The sequence below is a fragment of the Perognathus longimembris genome, chromosome 16 (genome assembly GCF_023159225.1).
Source record: "Perognathus longimembris pacificus isolate PPM17 chromosome 16, ASM2315922v1, whole genome shotgun sequence".
In the NCBI taxonomy this organism is placed as follows: Eukaryota; Metazoa; Chordata; class Mammalia; order Rodentia; family Heteromyidae; genus Perognathus; species Perognathus longimembris.
In genome coordinates this window covers 58,648,376-58,658,456 of record NC_063176.1, presented here as the reverse complement: position 1 = coordinate 58,658,456, position 10,081 = coordinate 58,648,376, and the positions used below count along the sequence as shown (strand labels likewise).

Sequence of the window (10,081 nt, the reverse complement as noted above, 5' to 3'; positions counted from 1 at the left end):
GAAAGAGACCAAACTTTTAAGCTGGAATGTGGGACTTCAGCCTCCAGACCATGTGCCAGGAATGTGCCTGGCTCTGGCACAACACACCCCAGCTTGGATGGAGCTGCTCTGGTTCCTTCCTTCTAACCCAAATCCTGGGGTCTGCTGGTCTTGCTGCCCAGGACCAAGCTTCTGTCCCCAGGCAGCAGCTCCCTGTAGTCTCTGTCCAGCTTTTTCTTTGGTGTCACGGCCTCCTGGGGTTATCCCAGGTAGTGGGAGTTCCCCACAAGTTGCACTCTGACTTTGGGGTGCCCTGTCGGGGGCACCATCTGGGCACTTATGACTCCGTCTTGGCTGCACACAGTGATCAGGGGCTGGAGTTTTGCTTGTACTCACCCCCAACTTTTCTGCTGCAAATGACCACCCAGGCCCAGGCCACTGCCTTCAGGTCACCCAGGAGGTCACACTTGGTCAGAAGCAGTCTGACCCAACTCTGCAGCTCATGGCAGATGGGGAGGGGGTCCTGACGGCCTCTGTACATCTGGCCACAAGCTGGGGCACAGACCAGCAGCACCCAGGAAGAAGGGGCGAGGCTCTGGGCCCTAGGGAGAAGTCTCAATGCCCTGGCCCAGGTTTCCTGCTGATCTTTCTCTGGAACCTTCCTTTAGCAAGACCCTCAGGGAGATGTCACCACTGGCCCGTGGCCCCCAATTTCAGGTCAAGTTCCATCCGTGTGGGGTGGAAAACTGAGCAAGAAGTGGGTTGCTCTGTGCCAGACGAGAGGTGGCAGCCCATGCTGGAGACTGCAACAGCCGTCAGAAAATAGTTTAATTATGTACAGATGATCGTCAGCTGATCACAGAGGCTGTGAACACACACCGATTCTGAGAAGGAGCCGTGGAGCAGTGCAACTGACATGCGCCACCCAACACCACGCCACGTAAAGCACGAGCTGTGACAGCTGTGGAAGGAGCAAAAAAATCAACACTTCTCTGGGACCAAAAGAAAAACAAAACGAAAATCAGAGCTTTGGAATGCATTCTCCCATGGGCTGTGGCCTGGCATCTGTCCAGGACTAACGAAGGGACAGTGGGGAGCCGTCGATCCGGCCCCACACCTGCCTCAGGCCTCCGCAGGCCAGCCAGCAGCCTTGGGCTCCCGGAGCTGCCTTGCGCCGCCACCGTCATCAGATCTCAGAAGAGGGGCCTGGAGCCCTGGTTCTCAAATTCGGACCAGGCATCATTCAGTTCCATGAAGATCATCTTGGCGTACTGCTCATATGGCTGTCCTGTGGCCTGTGGGGGGCAGATGTGGAGTGACCACCCAGCCTGCCTTCTTCCCCACAAGGGTGGGGCAGGCAGGGCCAACCCCGTACCACACGGCTGGGAGCCGGCAGATGGCACACTCACCTTGTCGGGGTGCACAACCAGCACTGCACGGCGGTACTGCTTCTTCACTTGCTCGGGGGTCACCAGGTCAGCCATGCTCACGGGCGTCCAGCGGCTCTCCCCATCCCACAGCACCATGTGCAGGGTGGACAGTAGGGCACGGATGTTTCTCTCTTTGCCTTCGATCCAGTCCAGGAGCTGTGAAGACACCGGCACACTCAGCCCTGGCTGCAGGGAACTGTGATTTGGGACAGCCCTCCCCACTGTGTGGGAGAGACCAAGGCAGGCAGTGGAGGAAGCACCGAGGGAGGTGCGGCTGCTCGATGGGGCCAGTGCCTGGCCATCCCAACATGCTGAGGTGCGCCACCACCCAGCAGGCCCACGGAGCTAACTGACCTAGCACCTCCCTGCCCACCTCCTGGGGAATACATGTACAACTCACCCACTGGCCACTCCAATCCCTACCACCCAGGAGGCTGCAGCCCAGCCCAGTCCAACTGAGGCCTCTGCCAGCCAGACATTCACTGAGGACAAGCCTTCATTGGTTGGCACAGGCTCCTTGGACACATCACAGGGCTCAGGGGCAAGAGAGAACAAATAAGTCCTTGGAGGCCTGTCAGGTCGTCCCTAAACATGGCTACACTTGTGGCTTGCAGAGCTGACTTTCCACCCAAACCCACAGACAACATGTCTCAGGGCTAAAGTGGGATCACCTGATGTCTCCATCCACTGCATAGTGTCCTGGTCAGGACCTAAACCCTAAAAGAAGTTGCTGTCCCTTCCAGGAGTCTGGCCCCTTGGTCCTGATAAGAGCCAGTCTGGCCCAGGCCCTGTTGTCAGATCTGGGCAAAGAGGGGTTTCCGTGATATTCTCATCCATGTTTGACCACCCAGCACTTGAGAGCCATGCTAAGGCACAAACCAAGTCTGCAGAGCCTGGTTGCTCAGGAGCACACCCACAAGAACTGCACTGGCCTTAGGCCAGTGAAGAACTGGCTGGCCTCAGGCCCCGGCAGCTCACAGGTTGCCAGGTTGACCCCCAGCCACACACCTCGGGGGGCCCATGCAGAGTAGTGCCCACCTTCAGCTTGAGAGGGTCTGTATCTCTGGCAAGGTCCTGCTTCCGCATCTCTGCCATGGTCCTTGGTCCCTTCCTGTCAGGTTTGGAGAAGCCTTGACTGGGCAGCAGGTCTTCAAAATCATTCTCTGAGACCTTCGGCTTTTGAGCTGGAAAATAACAGACACTTCTTACAGAGATGCTGGCCAAGTCTCTGGCCATTTCCACTGGCTTCTGAGACAGGGCCTCTCTGGACAGAGATGAAGGAAGACATAATCCAGGTTGGCTTTGAAAGATGGTAGAGCAGTTGTCCCAAGAGGAGGATGCTCGGGAATGCCTCTAGCAGACACGACAGATGTGTCTGCATCCGCTTCCTCCCCAGGGGCCTCAGTGGGCCAGGCAGAAGGCTGCGTGACCTGCTCTCCCAGAGTGGGGCTCCACTTGACCCTCTGGCTGGGCCATGCAGACTCACCAAAGCTGGGCACCCGGACACCCCTCTCTTCTCGGCCCCCAATCACGCTGTAGTTGGTAGAATAGTGAGGTTTTGGCTGTGTGCCAGTCTTGGGGGGCGGCCATGAAGGGCCCTGGGCTGTTGGCCGACTTGTCTGCCAGGAGCTGCCGCCCTTAGGAGAAGGGGCCGACTTGAGACTGAAACCTCCTGGAGTGAATCCGGAAGGTGAGCCTGCAAAGAGACTACAAGACACTTGGCAAAGCATGCCTACAGAGGGCTACGACGGCTGCTGCCGTCAGGAACAGGTGCATCACAGCAGACTCTGCTGCTGCTCAGCCTGTCCCACCCAACCCAAAGCAGCACCGCCAAGCACTGGCTCAATACCACCCAACACTGTCCAACACCCAACGATACGCCGTCAGCCAGCTGGCCCATTCCACCCACCACAGGGCAAAGGCTGGACACATGCCAGTCACCAGCACATCCCTCCACCCACAGGAGCCCATTGCTTTCTCTTGGTACTGCCTCATCAAGTCCCTCAAACTTAAGGTAGACTTTTTTGTTGCTGTTGTCAGTTGTGGGGCTCAAACTCGGCCTGGGCACTGTGTCTCTGAGACTTTTTGTGATCAAGGCTAGTGCTTTACCGCTTGAGCCACAGAGTCACTTCCGGTTTTTGAGTAGTTAACTGGAGATAAGAGTCTCATGAGGACTTTTCTGCCTAGGCCAGCTTTGAACCATGATCCTCGGATCATAGTCTCCTGAGTTGCTAGGATTACAGGCATGAGCCATTGGTGACTGGCTTTAGACTTTTTTTTTTTTTAAATACCTAGAAACCCAGAAGCTGCACTACCCACAATGAGAGGTACTGAGTATCTTTGCTCAGTGTCTCCTGACTGCCCAGACAGGAAGTGGTACTGACCAGTTCAGACAGGTGTGAGCTGCCTGACACGTGGTTAGTCCCACATGCAGCTGCCCTCTGCATATATATGTCATGCCATCAGTGGGTCCATTATGTTTCACCCAGGATGCTACCCATCAGGGCTGCCTGACCTTCCCCTGCTGTATATTACAGACAACACTTCTTTAAGCACGTTGGAGGATTTTTTGGGGGTGGGGGTGGTACTGGGACTTTGATTCTGGGTGTGAGCATTGTCCCTGAGCTTTTCTGCTCAAGGCTAACAAGTGTGAGACACCAGCACCCAGTTGTTTATGTATTATTGACAAACCCCACTTCATTTCTCTGGGACAAATGCCAGGGTCATGTGGTAGCTGTGTGTTGAATTCTCAAAGGAACTGATCAAGGGTGGCTGTACAATTTCAGATCCTTGTTAAGCAGGTGCTCTTAAGGTGACCAGCCTTATTTCCCATGGCGGGGATATGGTGTGCTCATCTGCACCTGGGCACTGCTTCTGCTGGCATCCTTCTACATCTTTTCACATCTTCTCATCGGATTGTGCTTGTCAAACATGTGTTTTTAAGGTACTTTCTTCCTATGTGTCATGTTCTCTTTTTGAGTCTGAAAGCTTTCTTTTGCAGGCAATGCGGCTGTTCTGTGTCATCAGCGGTGGGGCTCCCTGCCCTGCCACTGCAAGTCTAACGGCTCCAGTTCCATCTGTTGAATAGCTTCCCTGTGTGGGTGCTCTCTGGGTCTTCTCTTCGGTTTCACTGATCTGTGGGTGGTCCCCTCTTCAGCAGTTTGGTTCTGGGAGTCACTTTTCCCACTTAACTCTAAAAAATTCCTTGGATTAACCAAAATGGGCAGAGAGGGCATTCCCTGTGGCCATGTTCTGTGAACATGGTCTGTGTCTGTCACTCTCAATCTCTGCTTTCTTCCACCATGTTTGGTTTGTAATTTTACCATAGAGGAATTGCATGCATTTTCTTAGATTCATGCTAAAGATTTGTTCTTGTGTGAGTGCATCTGTACATGCCAGTAATAGGGCTTGAACTCAGGGCCTTGTACTCTCAGCTTGTTTGTTGATGGCTGGCACTCTACCACTTAAACTATATTGCCACTTGAAGCTTTTTGCAATGGTACTGTTTTAAGTTTGGTTTTCTGTGCCACTGAAAGTGAGGAGAACTACAAGAGATTTTTTTTGTGTGTGTCGATCTTATACCCTGTTGTCCTGGCATCCTTGGTAAACAACAGCTCTAAAGACTTCTACAGAGCCCTTCAGACTTACTATACAACCATGTCATTTGCAAACAATATTCAACTTCTTCTCCTGCCTAACAGCAGAAGCTGTCTTCCAGTAGGTGGGAATGGCAGGAGGACATCCTGCCTTATGCTGACTTCAGGTGACTTCTGTCCTGTCCATCAGTTTCAGTCTCTGTGCCTGCTCTGGTGATGCCTTCTCCCCTTCCTTCCTTACTTTGCAGACTGCCATAAGGAACTGCACTTTGTCAGATGCCCATTCTGCATCACTGAGACAATCAAGTGGCTGCTATCTGGGTAACACGGGACACTCATTCATTGATTCTGGAGTGCTGAACCAGTCTGTATTCCTAGAGTAACCCCTGTGGGAGCAGCATAGCTATTTTTACATTGTGTGTCTGTGTGTCTCAAGGACAGCCTGTGGCTTCCGCCCGTTGTCTCTGCTGGACTTGGCATTGGTGCTTTGTAAAATCAGCAGAAAATTATGCCTTCTTCAGAGTCTCCATAGATGCTGTACAACTGACACTCCCCAAACATTTGGTACAACATTTCAGTGAGTCCAGTGGGGCCAAGAGGTTTCCTCTCTCCTCTGGGGCTTTTTTTTATTATGACTTCATTTTCTTTTTAGTGACAACTCCAATTCTCAGTTTCACACTGGGGGTTCAGTGGTGCTTTGCTGTGCTCCTGAGCTGCCAGTGTGCAAGCACTCGATTCCATTCCCTTGGATCCTACGGGCCCAGGCACCTCCAGACACTGGTGACTGGTGCTCTCTCCTTTCTGTCAAGTCTTAGAAATTGGTCAGTTTTTGGTCAATTTTATCAGTCTTTGCAAAGAATGAGCTTTCTGTTTCACTAATTTAAAAGAATACATTCCCTTCGTTTTGTTTGCTTTGGATTTACTGTGCTCTTTTCAAACTTACGGTGAGAGATGTTTCATCTTTTCTAAAGCCAGCACTGACACTGGTATGCTGCACTTTATTTCCACTCATCCCAATGCTCTGCTCGGCTTCCCTAGGTCCCCTGCGCCATTCAGTGTCTCTCCCTCTCATGGCGAAGAGGTTCTGCGAGTTCACCACCACCAATTTTTGGTTTGATTCCACAATGACCAAAAGGCATGCTGTGATTCCATTTTTTTGTCCTGGTGGAGGCTAGCCAGGGTCTCGGAGAGGACCTGTGGGGCCTGTGACAGCCAGAGTGTTTGCTATGAGTGGTGTGGGCTTATTGTCAAGTCTTAGCTGCTTTAGCCTGGCTTTCCTCTCAGGGCTGCTGTTTTCCAGGCACCATGAGAGAGGAGCTCAGGCTGCCTGGAAGCTGAAGTCTGGCTCCGTCCAAAACAGATGACCTGGTCTTTTTTCATGGGGAGGCCTTAGCAGCCTCACTGTGCTCAGATCACAGTGCCTCAGGACCCAGAGGGAAGCTATGAGACACTAAGCAGCTCTTAGGGAAGTCCCAGAAACACAGTCATCTGAAAAGCCAGGGACTATTACAAAATACACGGAGTAGCTGAACAACAAAAAGCTCGGGGGAGGGGAGGGGGACTGGGAATATATATGGCTTAGCGGTAGACCGCTTGCCTTGCATGCATGAAACTCTGGGTTCAATTCCTCAGCACCACATACACAGAAAAAGCCGGAAGTGGTGCTATGGCTTAAGAGGCAGAGTGCTAGCCTTGAGCAAAAAGAGGCCAGGGACAGTGTTCAGGCCCTGAGTCCAAGGCCCAAGACTGGCAAAAAAATAAAAAAAACTCAGGGGGAGAAACAACAAGACAACAGAGGACAAAGCAAGATCTAGGAGGAGGAGGAGAGCAACAGAGAGGAGAGAGAAGAGAGGAGACAGGGCAGGGGCCAGCACTAAAGACTAGGAGATTTAAAAGGATCAGAAAACCAGACATAACGCATTTCTCAGAGACAGGGCTGTCAGGTGGCGAGTGTGGGAAGTGCAGGGAGAGCTGAATCCACAGCCCATCACACTACAGGGGAAATGCCGGGAGACAGTGTGGCACAGGGCAGATGCCAGAGCAAGCCAGTCACCAGCGACACGTACCCAAAGACATCAGATGCCTCACAGCAGACCGGAAAGGAGTGGGTAAAAGACACAACAGGAACCTTGGAACTGCTTAGTAGTGATTCTTCACCTGGGCCTGCCAATGTCCAAAGGGAAACCAAAAGCAGGATAGGAGCTGCCTCCATTTTGCAATGCCCCTTTTGCTTCGAGCCATCGTTTCCCACAGCTTCCTTGAATCCCAGGAGGGACAGGACTGATGGACAAACATTTCCTGACAAGAACTGAGACTACTGCTCAGGCAGCAGCAATGGTTTCTTTATCCTGAGACAAGGATCAACCTGACCATACTTTTCACCCCAAATCCCCAGTATATGTACCTCTCTCTCCTAGTTCCAATTTTTTATTTATCTAAAGCTTACATCTAGCACATGCTTATTCTCCCTGTGTAGCATGACTATGCTGAGTAAGTACTTTCCTGACTTTCCACCCCTACTGTGTGCTGTCTTTGGGGTGAGTGGCCAGACCTGGGTTGGGCTCGTCACAGGGCCTGTCTTCCTTTCTTAGAGCCTGTGGAAGAGACAGTGCAGGGCTCCAGGGGGCCACACCCCAGGGGCAAACTTGAGAGGTGTGATGGAGCGGTTCAAGGGTGTGGCTAGGCCCAAGGCAGGCATGAAAGCTAATGGTAGCACCTAGAAGCCGGGCAGAGCCTGACCAGCTCCTGGGGTGGACCCCAGGCTCCAAGCATGGACCTTGACTCCTCAATGCCTATGGTCCTGTCAAGGGAGGCCCATGTACCATACTGCCATGAGGACTCGGGGCAATGCCAGTTCAGCGACTTCTGGTTTTAGCCAGCACCTGGACTGGGAGCAGACGAAACTCACGAGGATCCCAGGTCTGAGAACCTTGGTGCCCATGCCCACACAGCTACCCCCACCCCTTGCATCACCTTGTACACCAGAGCCCAGGTCACCAAGGTCAGCAAATGGGTCCAGACTCTGAGGCTTGGCCTGGCTGGGCTGGGGGCCCAGAGGGGCTGGCTGACCTCCAGGAGAGAAGAGGGCACCTAGGAAAGGGACAGAGAACGAGACTGGTACCATCTGCAGTGAAATACAACCTCCAGGGCTGCTGTTCTTCCCACTACCACAGGCCTTCACTCTGGGACTGGCCACTGCCTGCACAGCCTAGGCGCCAGCCAGCAATTCAAACTCAGCACAGACTAGCATACTTGGCACACACTCAGCACATGCTTGGCACACACCTGGCACACTTGGCTCACACTCAGCACACATCCAACATGCATCTGCAGAGCTGAGCTGAGCAGCTGTCTCTAATGCCCATACTGTTCCTTATAGGAAATGACTGAAAACAAAAAAAGATCTACTGTACACTGCTGTGCTTCTCCAGTACCACTCACCTGTTGAAGTATATCGAAACTGTCGATGTTCTTGATTATACTGCTCATCATAGTATACACTTGAGAATATCAAGTATAAAATTATAAATAAAAAAACCCATATAATATACACATGTCTATATATATGAAATGGGCTCATATATATAATCCCAATTATGCAGGAGGTATAAGTGGGAAGACTGTGGCCAAAGCCAGCCCCAGACACAAAAATATAAGATCTGGGGGCTGGGGATATGGCCTAGTGGCAAGAGTGCTTGCCTCGTATACACGATGCCCTGGGTTCGATTCCCTAGCACCACATATATAGAAAACGGCCAGAGGTGGCGCTGTGGCTCAAGTGGCAGGGTGCTAGCCTTGAGCAAAAAGAAGCCAGGGACAGTGCTCAGGCTGAGTTCAAGCCCCAGGACTGGGGGAAATTAAAAAAAATATATATATATGCCTTATTTTAAAAATAACTAAAGCTACAAAGCTCCAGATTTGTGGTTCAAGTGGATGAGCATCTGAGGTAGGCCCTGAATTCAAATCTCAGGGCTACTTTAAAAAAGCCATGATGGCTACTTATACATAAATAGCTCTCATGAAACAACAAAAGAATTTATGCAAAAAAGGGAATAGAATATGAATTTGTGTGTGTGTGTGTGTGTGTGTGTGTGTGTGCGCGTGTGTGCACGCGCCAGTCCTGATCCTTAAACTCTGGGCCTGAGCACTGCCCCTGGCTTCTTTTTGCTCAAGGCTAGCACTCTACTACTTGAGCCACAGCGCCACTTCTGAGTTTTTCTATATACATGGTGCTGAGGAATCGAACCCAGGGCTTCATGTACATGAGGCAAGCACCCTACCACTAGGCCATATTCCCAGCCCCTAGAATATGAATTTTGAAAAGAAATACAAATAACTAAAAAAAAAAAATCAAGTCAACTACAATTGTAACAAAGAAATACAAATTAGAAGTACTGATGAGCTAGTAAATAAGTAAAATGTTTAAAAAGTTATCAGCCAATCTTGGTGAAAATGAAGGACAGGAATTGCTTCTGTGCAAATAACTAAGACTATTGTACCGAAAGGGATAGATGTCCAAAACTCTGCAAATAGGACTGTGTAGGACCAGAACATGCCAGCAAGGTAAGGATTACAGATGCACAGAAGGACGGACATTCACAAATGTGAACCGTCCCACCCAATTCATGTCCCTGACAGGGCCTATGGTGTCAATCACGGCACACAGGGGACACAGCCTGGTCCCCGAGGTGTCCTCTGGAGATGCAGAGCAGCCACAGGTAACAGGAAAAACACGCCAAGTGCAATGTGGGCAAACTGCAACTGTTTCCAAGTACATTCAACTGAAGGGTCCAAAGGTGTAACTTCTCTGAACAGCTAATGAGCTGCTTAACAAAATGAATACCAAGGAGTAGCAAGGTTTTTTGTTTTTTTTAGGGGGTGGGGTGGCCAAATGCAGTCATTACAATCAATGCACATTATGTAATTGAACTGTGGAACTTGAGGGTGGAGATGGGAGGGGGAAAATGGAAAAGAACAATAATGGAAGGGGTGAGAGGTCAAGATGTATTGTACTCATAACCTGACTTGTGGAACTGTAACCTCTTTGTACAATTACTTAATAAATAACAAATATTG

General features: G+C 50.9%; 1 protein-coding gene across 5 annotated transcripts in view; it reads right to left on the bottom strand.

Annotated features, from left to right (window-relative positions):
* Positions 1–789: 789 nt before the first annotated feature.
* Gak (cyclin G associated kinase) overlaps positions 790–10,081 on the bottom strand; it is a 59,074-nt gene continuing 49,782 nt past the window's right edge. For all 5 annotated transcript variants that reach the window (XM_048364071.1, XM_048364076.1, XM_048364074.1 and 2 more), the window contains 5 exons: positions 7,979–8,095; positions 2,896–3,105; positions 2,448–2,593; positions 1,389–1,565; positions 790–1,274 (listed from right to left, as the gene is read on the bottom strand). In XM_048364071.1, coding sequence (XP_048220028.1) covers positions 1,173–1,274; positions 1,389–1,565; positions 2,448–2,593; positions 2,896–3,105; positions 7,979–8,095 — 752 coding nt within the window. In that variant the 3' untranslated portion in view covers positions 790–1,172. The remainder of the gene's footprint in view (positions 1,275–1,388; positions 1,566–2,447; positions 2,594–2,895; positions 3,106–7,978; positions 8,096–10,081) is intronic.